This window comes from Palaemon carinicauda, chromosome 2, assembly GCF_036898095.1.
Source record: "Palaemon carinicauda isolate YSFRI2023 chromosome 2, ASM3689809v2, whole genome shotgun sequence".
Taxonomy (NCBI): domain Eukaryota; kingdom Metazoa; phylum Arthropoda; class Malacostraca; order Decapoda; family Palaemonidae; genus Palaemon; species Palaemon carinicauda.
In genome coordinates this window covers 192271719-192291718 of record NC_090726.1, presented here as the reverse complement: position 1 = coordinate 192291718, position 20000 = coordinate 192271719, and the positions used below count along the sequence as shown (strand labels likewise).

Genomic DNA, 20000 nt, shown 5'->3' with positions numbered 1-20000 from the left:
ATTTACCTTTTTCCAAACAACATCTTTTAGATATTTTACCAAACAACATCTTTTAGATATGATTTACCTTTTTCCAAACATCTTTTAGATATGATTTACCTTTTTCCAAACATCTTTTAGATATGATTTACCTTTTTCCAAACATCTTTTAGATATGATTTACCTTTTTCCAAATAATATCTTTTAGATATGATTTATCTTTTTCCAAACATCTTTTAGATATAATTTACCTTTTTCCAAACAACATCTTTTAGATATGATTTACCTTTTTCCAAACATCTCTTAGATATGAATTATCTTTTTCCAAACACCATCTTTTAAATATTTTTCCAGACACCATCTTTTAGATATGATTTATCTTTATCCGAAGATCTTTTAGATATGATTTATCTTTTTCCAAACATCTTTTAGATATAATTTACCTTTTTCCAAACAACATCTTTTAGATATTTTACCAAACAACATCTTTTAGATATGATTTATCTTTTTTCCAAACACCATATTTTAGATATGATTTATCTTTATCCAAACAACATCCTTTAGATATGATTTACCTTTTTACAAACAATATCTTTTAGATATTTTTCCAAACACCATCTTTAGATATGATTTATCTTTATCCAAACAACATCTTTTAGATATTTTTCTAAACACCATCTTTTAGATATGATTTATCTTTATCCAAACAACGTCCTTTAGATATGATTTACCTTTTTCCAAAAACATCTTTAAGATATTTTTCCAAACACCATCTTTTAGATATGATTTATCTATACCCAAACAACGTTTTTCATGATTTCTTGCCCCTAAAACTAAGGAATACTTCTTATTTGTAAGGTACCAGCATGTACTGTACAGTACATTCTACAGCCAGACAAGTAACCATTTTTCCCCAAAATCTCTTTCACTTACTCAGTAAAGCAGTGTTATGCTGTTTCTAGAACTACTACTTGATGTATTAGACAATTGAAAGAGGTTGTAATACTACTTCAAATGCCACATTAATATATATATATATATATATATATATATATATATATATATACATACATACATATATATATATATATATATATATATAAATTGATATTCGATAGAAATGCTTCATCTACTATTTTAAGACAATATTCTAGTTTTCTGTTGTTCTCATTCTCAAGACCAAAAGACTGAAAGAAACGATGAAACACAACACTTTGTTCTGTTTCAATATATGCACACAGCTGTTTCAGCCATTCACACAAGGCCTTCGTCAGGGATATATTAGTTTGACAAGGAAACTAGAATCCACTATAAAGACTATAGCAGAACAAAAATGAAATTTCAAAACAAGATTAAAAAATATGACAGCAAATGTATAAGCCTTCCATGAGGGTTCACAAAACTGGCTACTTCATCTCCAGCATTTTCATCATTTTTTACTACTGGATGGTAGACCCTAAATAGAAGACATCTAGATATTAGGAGTAGAATAAAGGTGTCAGATACTCACCACTCCATCAACCTTAAGCCAAATATAACCATCCTCATGATGCACTATTTCAGAACACCTGGTAAGGTCATTTAGTGATGGATTTTTGTCATGGAATCCACAAAAAGATGGTGTGCAGTCATGTTGTTATGGGGGAGAGGTCTTAAAGAAGCCTCCTCATTGTCATCTTTATGGAATTGACAAAAACGATAAATTGAGAGGATTCCAAGTTCTGCCCCCATCCGAGCTCTAAATTACAGTAGCTATTGATTCATTGGATCTGCTAAGGGCTGTGCTGCTCCTCATCATAAAATTGGTGACCAGGATGAGTTGGCTAAAGGCACTAAGCAATACTCCCTTGTATGGGTCCTTCAATGATACCATATTCTTGAAGAACCTGTGAATGGTGTCTGCTTCTTGTCTGAAAGCAGTTCCATACCAAATATTCTGAAAAATTGTTACCTTTTTTCATTCCATTCTGCGGTGTTCTTTGCTTGAATGTGAACCTTCTCTCCAGTTTCTTCTTAATAATACCCTCTATCGTGTTGTGGTATCGGTATAGTACTTGTCAAAATATGGCAAATATTGCAATTTTTAATGTAAAGCTTTCCAAATACCATAGTGCAAGAAGGCCCTTCCTATGCAACAACCAAGGACAGAGCTTTTGCATGATTGTTGATACTCTCCTCTTACATAACACATCACAGTACATCTGAATGTTTTGTGCAAGAAGATGTAACATGCTATGTAGACTTGAAGTTCACAAAGACATTATGAAAGAGAAGCTACTCCTCTTTGCTGGCATCAGTTTATTTTTAGGGTATTTTCTTGCTCCTTACTTCATTTGCACATTTGTAGGTGATCACAATATCTTCCACAGATCTAAGATAAACCTAAGAGTTCTGACTTCCAAGGAACTGGCAAAGAGAACTCTATTATGTAAAAAGAGTGCTCCACTGTGGATGCCATCAGTATCTTTAATCTTTTTAAGGGATCTGGATTGGGTCCTTCTATAGATCTATACACATAATTATTATTATTATTATTATTATTATTATTCATTGCTAAGCTAAAAAACTGGTCGGAAAAGCAGGATGCTATAAGCCAATGGGTCCCAACAGGGAAAATAGCCCAGTGAGGAAAGGAAACATCGAAAAATAAAATAATCTAAGAACAGCAACAACGCCAAAATAAATATTTCCTATATAAACTACAAAAACTTTAACAAATGTGTCATTGGTGGTTTTAGAGATGCCAATGAATTCAATAAAGAACTTGAAGAATAAGCCAAAACTCCAAAGCCTGATTGTAAAGATTGTCTTCATCAAATGCTTAAGAGAATACAATGTCAGGCAACACTGGCCAAAACGTAGAAGACACGATTCGATGTAAGATCATGTATGGCGATATATATAAGAAGGACCTAGAAGACACCTAGAAGAGACTGTTTGTACTAACCACGACCTTATATATGTCGAAAAAAAGGTAGTCTATGATATGAAATTGGATGACGTCAAAGATTAGTTTCTAGGTCATACTTTGACACCCTATTTGGAAGGGTTGGCTGTAATCTAGGTATATATATATATATATATATATATATATATATATATATATATATATATATATATAAACACAAATATATTTAAACGTGGCTATACACCAGTACTCCTACATTGTTAACTTACGTGAAGAGGATGGAATTCGCCGCACAAGCTTGTAAAGAATGGCAACTATATCTCTTAAGTAAACTTAACAGATTTATTAAGGTCCATCAAAACATTGTACATATATATATGTTTGTATATATATATATATTTTATATACATATATGAATGTGTATGTATATATATATATATATATATATATATATATATATATTCACATACACACATACGTATACATATGTTTGTATATATATATATATATATATATATATATATATATATATTTATGTACATACATGCATGTATATATATATATATGTATATATATATATATATATATATATATATATATATATATATATATTTATGTACATACATGTATGTATATATATATATAGTAGGTTGGCCAGGGCACCAGCCACCCGTTGAGATACTACCGCTAGAGAGTTATGGGGTCTTTTGACTGGCCAGACAGTACTACATTGGATCCTCCTCTCTGGTTACGGTTCATTTTCCCTTTGCCTACATACACACTGAATAGTCTGGCATATTCTTTACATATTCTCCTCTATCCTCATACACCTGACAACACAGATTACCAAACAATTCTTCATCACCCAAGGGGTTACTGCACTGTAATTGTTCAGTGCCACTTTCCTCTTGGTAAGGGTAGAAGAGACTCTTTAGCTATGGTATGCAGCTCTTCTAGGAGAAGGACACTCCAAAATCAAACCACTGTTCTCTAGTCTTGGGTAGTGCCATAGCCTCTGTACCATGGCCTTTCACTGTCTTGGGTTAGAGTTCTCTTGCTTGAGGGTACACTCGAGCACACTCTCCTATCTTATTTCTCTTCCTCTTGTTTTGTTAAAGTTTTTATAGTTTATATAGGAGATATTTATTGTTGTTACTCTTCTTAGAATATTTTATTTTCCTTTTTTTCCTTTCCGCACTGAGCTATTTTCCCTGTTGGAGCCCCTGGGCTTATAGCATACTGCTTTTCCAACTAGGGTTGTAGCTTAGTAAGTAATAATAATAATAATATATATATATATATATATATATATATATATATATTTATTTATTTACATACATGCATGTATATATATATATATATATATATATATATATATATATATATATATATATTTATGTACATACATGCATGTATATATATATATATATATATATATATATATATATATATATGTATGTATATATATATATATATGTACATACATGCATGTGTATATATATATATATATATATATATATATATATATATATATATATATATATATATATATTTATTTATTTACATACATGCATGTATATATATATATATATATATATATATATATATATATATATATATATATTTATTTACATACATGCATGTATATATATATATATATATATATATATATATATATATATATATAAAATGTATATATATTCAAATAAGCCATATACATTCTATACATTAATGTCTGGATTCTCTTAACGACCTCGGGATCAGAGCCCCAGGCGAAATCACACAAAGACAAGAGGTTGTGACCGGCCGGGAGTTGAACCCTGGTCCGGCAAACTTGTATAGACAGTGACTAACCATATATATTCGGTCATGGTCAGCGGCATTGTCACACGTATGACTACTCGGTCTCTACCCGTCCCTCGGTTAGCGGGGGAGAGGGAGCAGTCATACCCTGGTGAGAGAGGGGTAGGGTGGTAACCCGAGAAGTACACTCGGAGATAGGGAGAGGGGATGGGAAGGGTTGAATCTGCGCATGTGCGCGCATATCTATCTAAATATTTAGCCCTCATTTTTGACGGGTCGCGTAGACGGGGAACACTTCACATTTATACCCTTTAACTTGCACCTAATCACAGTCTTACTTCAACAGATCTTCCTCATATGACCATCAAGACATTCACGGAAAAGACAACGTCCGAATTTATTGTGACTCTTTCGTCCTCAAGCTCCATAACATCGTCGCGTCTTTACATCGCGATCATTAATACAGAACAAATATCAAATCCACAGGAGACAATATATTTCATCGAGGATACTGGTGAAATTTCTGAGACAGCAAAAGATTTCACGTTTGATATTGAAAAATCCCTTTTGGCTCACAAGGTAAACCTTGCTTTGGTCGTAACTGCTCATGGACCAAAGGATAAAGACCCAGCACTTGGTGTTGCAAGAGTTGACCCGACATTTGAAAGTAAGTATTAATACTATTTTAATGTAATTACGATAAAAAAAAATTGTATTTTTTAACTATTTCATATAGTTGGCAGAGTTGCAACTTAGTATTAATACTATTTTTGAAATGCTGACAAAAACAAAAGTATTTTTTTTTAACTTTTGGATAGTTACAACTAAGTGAGTATTAATACTATTTTTGAAATTCTGCCCCCCCCCAAAAAAAAAAAAAATTGATGTAGTTTTGTTTCAAATTTCATACAATTGGCACAGTTACGACTAAGTAAGTTTTAATACTATTTTTGATAGTCTGACAAAATCAAAAGTATTTTTTTCCAATTTCATACAACTGGCACATTTACAACTAAGTAAGTATCAATACTATTTTTTAAATTCTGACAAAAACAAAATTTGTATTTTTTTTTTTTCAAATTTCATACAATTGGCACAGTTAGATCTTAGTATTAAAACTATTTTATAAATTCTGACAAAAATATGTGTATTTTTTTTTTTATTTCATACAATTCATAGTTACAAGTAAGTTAGTATTAGGCGTAATACTATTTTTTAATCCGACAAAAAAAGATGCATTTTTTTTTCAAATTTCATACAATTCGTACAGTTACAACTAAAGTAAGTATTAATACTATTTTTGAAATTCTGACAAAAAAGATGTCTTTTTCAAATTTCTGACAATTCGTACAATTACAACTAAGTGTGTATTAACAATATTTTTGAAATTCCTACAAAAAAAAAGATGTATTTTTGTCAAATTTCATATAATTGGCAAAGTTACAACTTAGTATTAATACTATTTTTTTAAATTCTGACAGAAACAAGTGTATTTTTTTATTTCATACAATTCGTAGTTACAACTAAGTATTAATACTATTTTAGAAATTTTGGCAAAAAAGATGTATTTTTGTCAAATTTCATATAATTGGCAAAGTTACAACTTAGTATTAATACTATTTCTTTTAAATTCTGACATAAGCAAGTGTATTTTTTTTAATTCCATACAATTGATAGTTACAACTAAGTTAGTATTAATACTATTTTTGAAATTCTGACAAAAAAAAGATGGATTTTTTCTCAAATTTCAAACAATTCGTACAGTTTCAACAAAAGAGAATTCAACTCCCTTTTTATTTATATCAGTAAAACGTAAAAAAAAAAAAAAAAAAAAAAAAAAAATCCCACAAGAGTTTTCTAGAAACAATTTCTTTTAGAAAACTAGGACAGAATACAACTAGCTATCAAGAAAGGAATAAAACATTATACCCCAACGTTCATATATGATTAAAGCTCAGTATCAGTTAAACCCTTTAGCTATGGTCAGCACCTCTTCTAGGAGAAGGACACTCCAATCAAACCATTGTTCTCTAGTCTTGGGTAGTGTCATAGCCTCTGTACCATGGTCTTCCACTGTCTTGGGTTAGAGTTTTCTTGCCTGAGGGTACATTTGGGCACACTATTCAATCTTATTTCTCTTCCTCTTGTTTTATTAAAGTTTTTATAGTTTGTATAGGAGATATTTATTTCAATGTTGTTACTGTTCTTAGAATATTTCATTTTTCCTTGTTTCCTTTCCTCACTGGGCTATTTTCCCTGTTAGGGCCCCTGGGCTTATTAGCCTCCTGCTTTTCCAAGTAGGGTTGTAGCTTAGCAATTAATAATAATAATAATAATAATAATAATAATAATAATAATAATAATAATAATAATTTAGAAAACCAATTATTTCGCCCTGGATATATAATACAAAGCAAAATCCCTTATGAAAGTATTTCTTAAATACCTACCACTGTAAAATATGTTATTTTCGTTTGTGTTGGTCTTGAACGTTTCCAAAATATTAAAGCCCAAACATCTGCTGAGTCTAGACCTAGACGTATCATTATTATTATTATTATTATTATTGTTGTTGTTGTTGTTGTTGTTGTTGTTGTTGTTGTTGTTGTTGTTGTTGTTGTTGTTGTTGTTGTTGTTGTTGTTGTTGGTCATTAATTATTATCATTATTATTATTATCATTATTATTATTATTATTATTATTATTACTTGCTAAATTACAACCCTAGTCGGAAAAGCATGAAGCTATAAATCCAAGGGCTCCAACAGGGAAAATAGCCCAGTGAGGAAAGGAAACAAGGAAATAAATAAACTACGAGAGATGTAATGAACAATTAAAATACTTAAAGAACAGTAACAACATTAAAATAAATCTTTCGTATATAAATTATAAAAACTTTACCACGAAGGTTTCTGAAACTTATTCTCAGGAACACCAAAATACAACTAAAATAAATCTTCTATTATAAGGTCTTCTTTAAAAACATTACTGAGAGTAAGATGTCAATATAGAGACCTTGTCTCAGGAAATATATTTCTGCTATGTTTTGCTTATTACAGATATTGAACCACCAACTGTAAACGAAGTTGGAACACAGGAAACAAAATGCAACTAAAATAAATCTTCTATCACAAGGTCTTCTCTAAAAACATTACTGAGAGTAAGATGTCAATATAGAGACATTGTCTCAGGAAATATATTTCTGCTATTTCTGACAATGTTTTTCTTACTACAGATATTGAACCACCAGCTGTAAACGAAGTTGGAACAGAGGAAACAAAATGCAACTAAAATAAATCTTCCACTTTAAGGTCTTCTCTAAAAACAATACTGAGAGTAAGATGTCAATATAGAGACATTGTCTCAGGAAATATATTTCTGCTATTTCTGACAATGTTTTTCTTATTACAGATATTGAACCACCAGCTGTAAACGAAGTGGGAACAGATTCAATACTTTGGATTAGAGTGAGGCCAACCGCGTTGAGTCTGACAGTCAATGGTAAGGACTGTCCTAAAGATATATCTACGTATTTTGAAAAAGATGCTGATTTCAAAGAACCTCTGAACCTATGCAGACCTGCAGGAAAAAACCTTGATGAAGAAGAAATGATACAATGCAAATTAGATGGTAAAATAATTCCTCTTACAGGTAAGCTCATTATTATTATTATTATTATTATTATTATTATTATTATTATTATTATTATTATTTATTTATTTATTCATTTATTACTTATAAATATTTTTTTTCTTTTTTTTATTATTTATTATTTACTATTATTACCTACTATTATTATTTATGAATACTATTTTTTACTATTATTTTATATTATTATATATCATTATTAAAATTATTACATATTATTATCAAAATTATTATTATTATTATTATTATTATTATTATTATTATTATTATTATTATTACCAGCCAAGCTACAAACCTAGTTAGAACAGCGGGATGCTATAATCCAAGACCTCAATCATGGATAATAGCCCAGTGAGGAAAGGAAATAAGGAAACAGATAGATTAGTGTGCCCGAGTGTACCCTCAAGCAAGAGAACTCTAACCCAAGACAATGAAAGACCATGTTACAGGGGTCATGGCACTGCCCAACTCTAGAGAACATTGGTTTGTTTTAGGATTTTCCTTCTCCTAGAAGAGCTGCTGACCATATCTAAAGAATCTCATCTTTCCATATCAAGTGGAAAGAAGCCACTGAAGATTTATAATGTAATAGTTAACCCCTCGAGTATAGAAGCATTTTTCATTCATTTTAGTGATGTCAGATGTATGAGGAAAGAGGAGAATATATAAACAATAATACAATACAATTCATAAATAATTACAATTAATAAATAATAATAATAAATAATAATAGTAAATAATAAATAATAAATAATAAAAAATAAAAGATAATAAATAATAAAAAATAAAAAATAATAAAAAATAAAAATTAATAAACAACAATGATAATAATAATAATAATAATTTATAAATAATAAATGATAATAAATAGTAGTAAATAATAAATAATAGTAGTAAATAATAAATAATAAAGAATAAAGAATAAGAAAAAAAATAATAATAATAAAAATAATAATATAATAATAATATTTGGTGTAAGTGTTGGTGAAGAATCTAACGTGGCAAAGCTTAATACGTTTATCTATACGAACCTCTCTAAGGCTATTCGTATTAAAAAGATAATGCATAAAAAGAAAATAAAAGAAAACAACTTTCATCCATACGTAATTGGAATCTGATCTTAAACATCTATAATCACTCAAGCCAGGGCTCCAGCCACCCATTGAGATACTACCGCTTGCCTTATTCTATGTTTGGGTTCCCCCAGGTCCCTCAGTGTGAGACACCTCGCATATCCACCAGAGAGTTGCTAATGCATCTTCCGGTGTGTTTTGCATCTTCCAGTCTTGGATGGTCTGGGATGCACCTTAGGTATTTATCGAACTTATTCTTAAACACTTCTACGCTCACTTCTGATATGTTTCTTAGATGAGCTGGCAGCGCAATAAATAGTCGCTGCATTATCGATGCTGGTGCGTAGTGGATTAATGTCCTGTGAGCCTTCCTTAGTTTTCCTGGTATAGTTTTTGGCACTATTAATCTACCTCGGCTTGCTCTTTCTAATATTTTTAGCTCTATGATGTTTTCAGTAATTCCTTCTATTTGCTTCCATGCTTGCATTATCATGTAGCGTTCTCTTCTCCTTTCTAGACTGTATAGTTTAAAAAATTGCAGTCTTTCCCAGTAGTCAAGGTCCTTTACTTCTTCTATTCTAGCAGTATAGGACCTTTGTACACTCTCTATTTGTGCAATATCCTTTTGGTAGTGTGGGTACCATATCACATTGCAGTACTCGACTGTGCTACGTACATAAGTTTTGTAAAGCATAATCATGTGTTCCGCGTTTCTTGTTTTAAAGTGTCAGAATAACATTCCCATTTTTGCTTTACATTTAGCCAATAGTGTTGCTATTTGGTCGTTGCATAACATGTTCCTATTTAACATTACACCAAGGTCTTTAATTGCTTCCTTGTTTGTGATTGTCTCGTTATTAGGTCCCTTGTATGCATATACCATTCCTTCTCTGTTTCCATAATTTATTGATTCGAATTTATCGGAGTTAAATACCATCCTATTTATCTCCGCCCATTCATATATTTTGTTTAGACCTCTTTGTAGTGAGTTCCTATCTTCATCACAAGTGATTTCTCTACTTATTCTTGTGTCATCGGCGAAACTTCTCACTACAGAGTTTTTAACATCACAGTCTACGTCTGAGATCATAACAAACAGCAGTGCAGCTAATACCGTACTCTGTGGCACGCCAGATATTACCTGATCTTTATCTGATTTCTCGTCATTTGCAAACACTATCTGTTTTCTGTTTTGCAGGAATTCTTTTAACCATTTTCCTATCTTTCCCAATATATTATGCTTTCTCATTTTATTTCTCTAATATATTATGGTCTACCTTATCAAAGGCTTTTGCAAAATCTAGATAGATCACATCTGTGTCTTTTTCATTTATCATAATTTTGTATATGTTTTCATAGTGTGCTATCAGTTGGGTTTGTGTACTTTTTCCGGGCATAAACCCGTGTTGACCTATATTAAACAAATTAGTTTTAACCAAATAATTCATTATTTTCTTTTTTATTATCCTCTCATACACTTTCATAATATGTGATGTTAGAGTAACAGGTCCATAATAGCTTGTCTATAGTCTTGTTTTTTTTTTTTGGTACATATTTTTCAAGAATTTTCTCCAGTATTTTGTACAGTATATCCGTATTTACCTGTACATTATCACTTACGAATACATTTTTCCATTCTTTGTTCAGTTCTTCATTTATTTCTGACCATTTTATATTCTTACTATAAAAATTATATTTTCCATACCCTTCCCATCGTTTTGTGCTTTGATTATCTCTGCGATCACTTGCTTTGGCATGGACTATTATTTCTATGACATTGTGGCCAGAAATTTCCGTGTTATACACTATTATTTCTTTAACATATTGCTTTAACAGCCGCCCAATGAGATACTACCGCTTGCCTTATTACCCTATTGCCCTATTCTATGTCTGGGTTCCCCCAGGTCCCTCAGTGTGAGGCACCTCATATATTCCTTATATAAGAGAAAATCTTCTTCTATTAACGTGTTTTTTTCTCATTTTGTATGGGAGTAAGCATGGTTGCCTTCTTTAGAAGAACTTTGCTTTGGCTTTGAGGTAGACCTTAGTCCCAATCGGCTGCCCTGCCTGACATCGCTTACACCCCGGTAGCACATGTTCTTGTGTTGTACCATTCACTAGCGTCTTTCCTCCCAGCAGTGAGGAGTCCTAGAGACGAGTGAGGTGTCTGTTATGTTTTTAGAAGGCGATGGAGAGGCTTTGTTTGTGTTTTTATTAGTCTGTAACACCCATTGGATTTAGGCAAGTTTATCATCCGAAATTAATACTAAAATTTAATAAAAGTTGCAGATTCTATTTCTATGAAGCTCATTAAACTGATACATCCAAGGAAATAATAGTTTGAAATGCAGTGGTGAATTCACAAACACCTTTATGTTTAAATTTCCTTATAAGAGGCAAGGTTATCATCCATAATTCATTCTAAAACTTAATCAAAATTACAGGTCCCATTTCCATGAAGCTCATTGAACTGATGTATCCGGAGAGTAATTCAGAGCCAGGCGACCCTAGTTTGAAACTCAGTGGTGAATTCACCCAATCTGAAACTAAGTTGGAAGCAACCTACCACAATGGTATTGATTATACTGTTTACCCCTGTGATCTAATTACCGAGGAAGATCTGAAAGACTGTACCATTGATAGCGTTCAACTGACAGGAGATAAATACAATTTCTTGATCGTATCCTTGGCTGAGGACAAAGTCAGTAAGTCAACTGTGGTGGAATTTGAAGGTGAGAAAGTTTTATTTTTTTATTTTTTTACCACTTTGTCTTTGTTTAAAGTATCTTATTTGTATCAATCTTTTCTATGTTCTAGTATTTTACATAATGAAATTCATACATACATATACCAAGGCACTTCCCCCAATTTTGGGGGGTAGCCGACATCAACAAATGAAACAAAAAAGGGGACGTCTCCTCTCTATGTTCCTCCCAGCTTTAATTGAAATTCATGTAACAGCAAAAAGGTGAAGTAAGGTTTCTTGATCGTTTTAGTATTCCTATACTATATTATTATTATTATTATTATTATTATTATTATTATTATTATTATTATTATTATTACTACTACTTGCTAAGCTACAACCCTAGTTGGAAAAGTAGGATGCTATAATCCCAGGGGCTCCAAGAGGGAAAGTAGCCCAGTGAGGAAAGGAAACAAGGAAAAATGAAATATTTTAAGAATAGTAACAACAATAAAATAAATATTTCCTACATAAACTACAAAAACTTGAACAAAACAAGAGAAAGAGAAATGAGATCGAATAGCAAGCCCGAGTGTACCCTCAAGCAAGAGAACTCTAACCATGATTTTGCATTTAGAGACTTTTTCGTTTGGCAAAAACGAATATTCAGAGTCCACTGTATACTCTCTGATAGTTAGTCATAACAGGGCAAGTAATAAAATCAAGTCAGTGAACACCTACATTTAGACTGTAGATATACACTCTATTAACAGCGAATGTTTGGTACAGCAAATGTAAACTGCAAACAAAAGTTAGTAAACAGTAAATAAACAAACAAATGATTCAAATAATTACCAGCCACTTTTTCTGGGGCTATATCTCCCACCTTTTGTAATTCATTTTTGATATAATATAAGATTATTAATGGCATAAAATCATCCGAAGCACCATCACTGAAGTCTAATGGAGAAAGTATTCATGAAATTGAGAGAATTCCCTGTAAGAACAAGTTTCATGAATCTACAAAAAAAAAAAAAAAAAAAAAAAAAAAAAAAAAAAAAAAAAAAAAAAAAATCACGACTGATTTTTTTTCTTTTTTTAAATTGGGAGATAATAGATACTACTCTCTTGCTTTAGAGTACACTCGGGCACACTATTCTACTGTATCTTGTTTCTCTTCTGCGTGTTATTTTGAATATTTATAAGTTTATATATGAAAGATTGATTTTAATGCTATTAATGTTCTCAAATTTCTCTTGTAGCTTATTTCCCTTCCTCACAGGGCTATTTTCTCTGTTGGAGCCTTTGGGCTTATATCATCCTATTTTCCAACTAGGGTTGTAGCTTAGCAAATAATAATAAGAATAATAATAATAATAATAATAACAAGAATCATAATAATAATAATAATAATAATAATAATAATAATAATAATAATAATAATAATAACATCAATAATAATAATGATAATTCTCCATGCAAGTACAAGACAGCTACACAATGGCTAGTTATTAATAATAATAATAATAATAACAATAATAATAATAATAATAACAACACTAATAATAATAATAATAATAATAATAATAATAATAATAATAATATTAATAATGATAATAACAGTAACCTCCTCCATAGCATGACCCTACTCTGCTAAGCCTCCTTTTTGGTTTTTATCATAGTAGGCACATCCATTTGTACATGACTCTAAACAGCTCTAATCATTGCAGACTACAAAACCGAAGCCATCAGCGTTATCGAGGATATCATACAAGTAAACTGGGAGGGAGAGCAGTATACCACATACGACGTCTACTTGGAGCCAAAAGTAGATAGTTCTTACTCTCTTGTACATGTGGATTGTGGGGATGATCAGGTCGATAAATGCTTAGCCTTCTTCGTGGATCTCGTTACAAAAACGGAATATACTGTCAAGGTTAAAAAGCAGAAAAATGGCGACCTAAATATAGTCGGAAATATAATTACAACTCCGTAAGTATATTGTTACCAACAGTCTGGAGTAGATTTATTTGATCTAGTTATATTCCATTAACTCAAAAATTATATACTTCACAGCGCAAAATGGCAAATGCCTTTCAACTGTGGGAAATGTAAAGTCATGCATATTGGTTATAGTAACCCACAATCAGATTACTGCTGAGTAATGAAATAGGAGGACTGGACCAGGATGAAACTCTCGGTATTATCATCAACAAGGATTTGAAGTTCACCAAACAGAGCATAAAACTGAAAAGAAACTACAGAAACTAATAAGTTACATAAAAAGAGACAATTCAAATACAGAAACAAAGATGCTGTACTACAGCTGAACACATCGCTAGTAAGACCCAATCTAGAATAGAGTACCATTCTTGACTCCAAGTATTCAGAAGGATATAGATAGACTGGAAACAGTACAAGCTAGGGTCATCAAACTAGTTCCAACACAATGGCTTATTTGATCTACAAACACGACGATTAAGGGGACAGTTAATTGAGGCATTCAAAATTCTTAAGGAATGACAATAACAAATGTAGATTATAACAATCTATTCACGCTAAGCACAAATCAGTCCAGAGGTTAGTGGATACAAACTGGAATTGAAAAGATACAATACCACTCAATGTGGTAATTTCTTTACATACAAAATAGAAAATATTTGGAATAGACTTCCAACGGATATAGTAAATAATGACACTGTAAACGTGTTCAAAAACATGATAGAGAAGATCATACGAACACTATAAAAGTCTAAATGCTTAAACTAAATCGCTCTATCAAAGAGCAAATGGAGTCTCAGCGGATGGGCTTTTGCTTTTGAGCATCCAAAATCCTTGCAACTCTCTCTCTTATATATATATATATATATATATATATATATATATATATATATATATATATATATATGTGTGTGTGTGTGTGTGTGTGTGTGTGTGTGTGTGTGTGTGTGTGTGTGTGTGAGTGCGTGTGAATATGTATCACTAACACTCGTGATCTTAATAATAGTAAATATCAACCACAATGGCATTTAATATCACATTATACCCTTGCCAATATATATCCATTAGAATGTATAAATAAATTTCCAGTGCATATGCATTCCTAAAGGTAAAATTTGATACTAAATGCCATTGTGGTTAATATTTACGTGTTAATTGTAACAGATCTCAGATCTTAACATATCACCTATAACTTTTGATACCAACTTACTTTAAGATATTTCAAAATTGAACTCTCCAGCCACTCTATAACAAATCTTTGATGGAACTGTTTTTGAAATATACCATTATTCGATCTTATTTCTCTTCCTCTTTTTTTTTAGTTTTTATAGTTTTTAAGAGATCTGATTTAATGTTGTTACTATTTTTAAAATATTTTCATTCTAATTATTCATTATTTCTCTTATAGTTTATATACTTCCTTATTTCATTTCCGCGCTGGGCTGTATTTCCCTCTTGGAGCCCTTGGGCTTATAGCATCTTGCTTTTCCGACTAGGGTTGTAGTTTAGCTTGTAATAATAATAATAATAATAATAATAATAATAATAATAATAATAATAATAAATAACAACAACAACAATAATAATAATAATAATAATAATAATAATAATAATAATAATAATAATAATAGTGATAACAAAAATAATAATAACAATAACGACAACAACAACAACAATAATAATAATAATAATAATAATAATAATAATAATAATAATAATAATAATAATAATAATAATAATAATAATAACCACAAGATTTAAATTTATACCAATTCAATTACCTAATGAAATAATTTCATATTCAACATATTTTTCATTTTCCAACAGGGTTTTCCCTTGAAGATTTCTACTGCAAGAACTTCAATTTTGAAAACGTAATTTAAGAACACTTTAGGAGTACAAATTTGGTTTTCAAGTCTTCCTTCCAAGTGGCTGCAATATGGATTAGCTATTTACTATCTTCTGAATATTTATATAAATATAATTATCGTGTGCTAAACCTATTGTTTACTGTGGTAAGTCGGGTTATTAAACTATTAAAATCTACACAAAAAGTTATTTCATTAACCAAGTCCTTTTAAATGAAAATGTGGAACTTTTTTTTTTATATGGCAAGTCAGGTTATTAAACTATCAATATTTTTAATAAAAAGTCCTTTTAGACAAATATTCGGAACTTTTTTTATTATGACAAGTCGGGTTATTAAATTATTATCATCTATATAAAAAGTTATTCCATTAAATAAAGTCCTTTCAAATAAATTAGCAACTTATTTTTTACTTTGGTAGGTCGGGTTGATAAAAAATCTATATAAAAAATCATTTCATTAACTAAAGTACTTTCAAATAAAATTTTTGAACTTTTTTTTATTATGCCTAGTTGGGTTATTAAACTATTAACATTTAACTTATAATAAAAATGTTATTTCATTGACTACAGTCCTTTCAGATAAAAATTTTGACCTTTTTTTTAATATGACAAGTCGGGTTATTAAACTATTAACATCCATAATAAAAAAAAAATTCAATAACTAAAAGTCCTTTTAGACAAAAATTTGGAACTTTCTTTTATGCCATGTCGGGTTATTAAACTATTAAATCTATGATCAAAAGTTATTTAATTAAATAACAAACCTTTCAAATAAATTAGCAAGCTTTTTTTTACTTTGGTAAGTCGAGTTATTAAACTATCAATATCTATAATAAAAAGTTATCTTATTAAAAAAAGTTCTTTCAAATAAAAATTTTGAACTTTTTTATTATGCCAAGTCGGGTTATTAAACTATTAACATCTATAATAAAAAGGTATTGAATTACTAAAGTCATTTCAGATGAAAATTTTGAAATTTTTTATTATGCCAAGTCGGGTTATTAAACTATTAACATCTATAATAAAAAGGTATTGAATTACTAAAGTCATTTCAGATGAAAATTTTGAAATTTTTCTATTATGCCAAGTCGGGTTATTAAACTATTAAAATCTATGATAAAAATGTTATTTCAATAATGAAAGTCCTTTCAAATAAAAATTTGGAAATTTTCCTATTATGCGAAGTAGGGTTATCAAGCTATTGGCATTTATGATAAAAAGTTATCTCATCAACAAATCCTTTAAAATAAGACTTTGTAATAAGACTAATAAAATGTGAGAATTTAAAAAGCATTGAAATTATATGGCCGAATAATATCAATTGACCTTTTTAAATGTTAGCCAGGATGTCCTCTTTTAGTAAAAAATTAATTATAATATATGTTTACGATGACTAAAATTTCTTTTGTCGCTGCAACCTCACCATCTTTGTGAGCTAAGGAGTGGGGGGTTTGGAGGAGTTTATAGGTCTATCAGTTGAGTCATCAGCTGCTATTGCTTGGCCCTCCTTGGTCCCAGCTTGGGTGGAGAGGGGCTTGGCTGCTGATCATATGTATATATGGTCAGTCTCTAGCGCATGGTCCTGCTCGATTGGGCAATGTTACTGTCTCTTGCCTCTGCCATTCATGAGCAGCCTTTAAACCTTGTAATGAGATTGAGGAAAAATATCACATAATGTACACCACAACCACCCAAGTTTCATCAATCGAATTTGCCTGCCCTTCAAACGTCCTGGTCAACTCGCTCTACATTCATAACTCAAACTGCAATTAATGTCTGTCACTGATTAACCTAAACATTCCTATTACCATTTTCTAACTAGCACAATAATAAAAAAGGGACTCTTAGGTAATTGCAAAATGAATTATAATCACACTTACTAATAACTGATTGCTGGTAGAAGCCATTATAAAGAAAACGAAGACCGTACCTGTAAAAAAAGAAAAAACTTGTTTCATATAAATGAAGTAAACATGATGTTGATTAAAAACGGCAAATTGCAAAAAATCAATATGAGACAAATACATGTAATAAAAAAAAAAAAACATCGCAATGAGGAGTGTTTATCATGAAATAAAGATATATCAATATATTCTACGCTTTTTTCAACAGCTGAAGGCTTAAAGGTCGCTCATGAATGGCCATGGCAAGGAACAGTTTACAATGCCCCAGCTATCAAGACAACGCCCAAGAGACTGATCATATATACATATGATCAGTGCCCAAGACCCTTTAACCCAAGCTAGGTAGTAGGTTGGAGAGGGCACCACCCGCCCGTTGAAATACTACCGCCAGAGTGTTATGGGGTCCTTTGACTGGCCAGACAGTATTATATTGGATCCTTCTCTCTGGTTACGGTTCTTTCTCTTTGCCTACACATACACCGAATAGTCTGGCCTATTCTTTACAGATTCTCCTCTGTCCTCATACACCTGACAACACTGAGATTACTAAACAATTCTGCTTCGCTCAAGGGGTTAACTACTGCACTGTATTTGTTCAGTGGCTATTTTCCTCTTGTTAAGGGCAGAAGAGACTCTTTAGCCTATGGCAAGCAGCTCTTCTAGGAGAAGGACACTCCAAAATCAAATCATTGTTCTCTAGTCTTGGGTAGTGCCATAGCCTCTGTACCATGGTCTTCCACTGTCTTGGGTTAGAGTTCTCTTGCTTGAGGGAACACTCAGACACACTGTTCTATCTAGTTTCTCTTCCTTTGTTTTGTTAAAGTTTTTATAGTTTATATGGAAAATGTTTATTTTAATGTTATTACTCTTCTTAAAATATTTTATTTTTCCTTGTTTCATTTCCTCACTGGGCTATTTTCCCTGTTGGGGCCCCTGGGCTTATAGCATTCGGCTTTTCCAACTAAGGTTGTAGCTTAGCAAGTAATAATAATAATAATAATAATAATAATAATAATAATAATAATAATAATAGGGCCAGGAAATGGCTACTGATGAGTCAGCAGGTTGACTTATAAGCTCCCCCAACCCGCCATCCTTAGCTCACAAAGATGGTGAGGTTGCAGACACCACAAAAGCGGAACTTGCACTCCAATCCAGCAGATCGTCATGCAGGGACGTTTCCAATAGGCCAAAAACTTTCCCAGCCCCAGCCGACGTCATTCACTGCATTCAATTCGAGGCACTGTCGTGAGGTTGGACATAGCAATTGTTTAATTGTAGATGGGAATCTTTAGATATGGAAAGCAGCTCTTCTAGGAGGACACTCCAAAATCAAATCATTGTTCTCTAGTCTGGGGTAGTGTCTTAACCTCTGTATCATGGTCTTCCACTGTCTTGGGTTAGAGTTCTCTCGCTTGAGGGTACACTCGGGCACACTATTCTGTCTGATTTCTCTTTCTCTTGTTTTGTTGAAGTTTTTGTAGTTTATGTGGGAAATATTTGTTTTGATGTTGTTACTGTTCTTAAAATATTTAATTTTCCGTGTTTCCTTTCCTCACTAAGCTATTTTCTCTGTTGGAGCCCCTAGGCTTATAGCATCTTGCTTTTCCAACTAGGGTTGTAGCTTAGCAAATAATAAAAATACATAATATAATTCAATCGTCAATAAGCCTCATTGGTAGACCTTATCAGGAAACCATAAAATCAAGGTGTAAGGGTAATTTCAAATGTAAGACAATGTAAGACCCAACTCAAATGAACCTCCTAGTAAATAAACTTTACAAATTCAAAGAATCAGCTAACTACTAAAGACAACTAGGAAAGCACCCCAAGAGTGATGACCTCCGCCACAGCAGTTTATTTCTCGAGGTTTAGGGTTAATTTAGTCGACCTTTTACTCGACTTTGACCTTGACCTTTGATCTAGGACTTTCAAAATGGAATCACTTCCATGTCTCAAGATAAGAATTAATCCCTAAATGTTTCACTACTCTCTGAGTAAAATTGTGGCCAGGAAGTTATTCACAAACAGATAAACAGAAAAACATAACCTCCACCCAACTTCGTTGGCAGAGGTAGTTATCGAGTGTTCAATCAGTGAAAACTATATCCAGATAACAGATAGGGTTTT

General features: G+C 31.3%; 2 protein-coding genes across 4 annotated transcripts in view; one reads left to right on the top strand and one right to left on the bottom strand.

Annotated features, from left to right (window-relative positions):
* The window catches only part of LOC137628918 (uncharacterized), a 46644-nt gene extending 30493 nt beyond the window's left edge, over positions 1-16151 (top strand). For all 3 annotated transcript variants that reach the window (XM_068360204.1, XM_068360203.1, XM_068360202.1), the window contains exons 7-11: positions 5037-5357; positions 8101-8340; positions 11855-12142; positions 13827-14088; positions 15925-16151. In XM_068360204.1, coding sequence (XP_068216305.1) covers positions 5037-5357; positions 8101-8340; positions 11855-12142; positions 13827-14088; positions 15925-15937 — 1124 coding nt within the window. In that variant the 3' untranslated portion in view covers positions 15938-16151. The remainder of the gene's footprint in view (positions 1-5036; positions 5358-8100; positions 8341-11854; positions 12143-13826; positions 14089-15924) is intronic.
* LOC137628976 (glutamate receptor ionotropic, kainate 3-like) overlaps positions 1-20000 on the bottom strand; it is a 452476-nt gene that overhangs the window by 185935 nt on the left and 246541 nt on the right. The gene's annotated exons all lie outside the window — the stretch shown is intronic.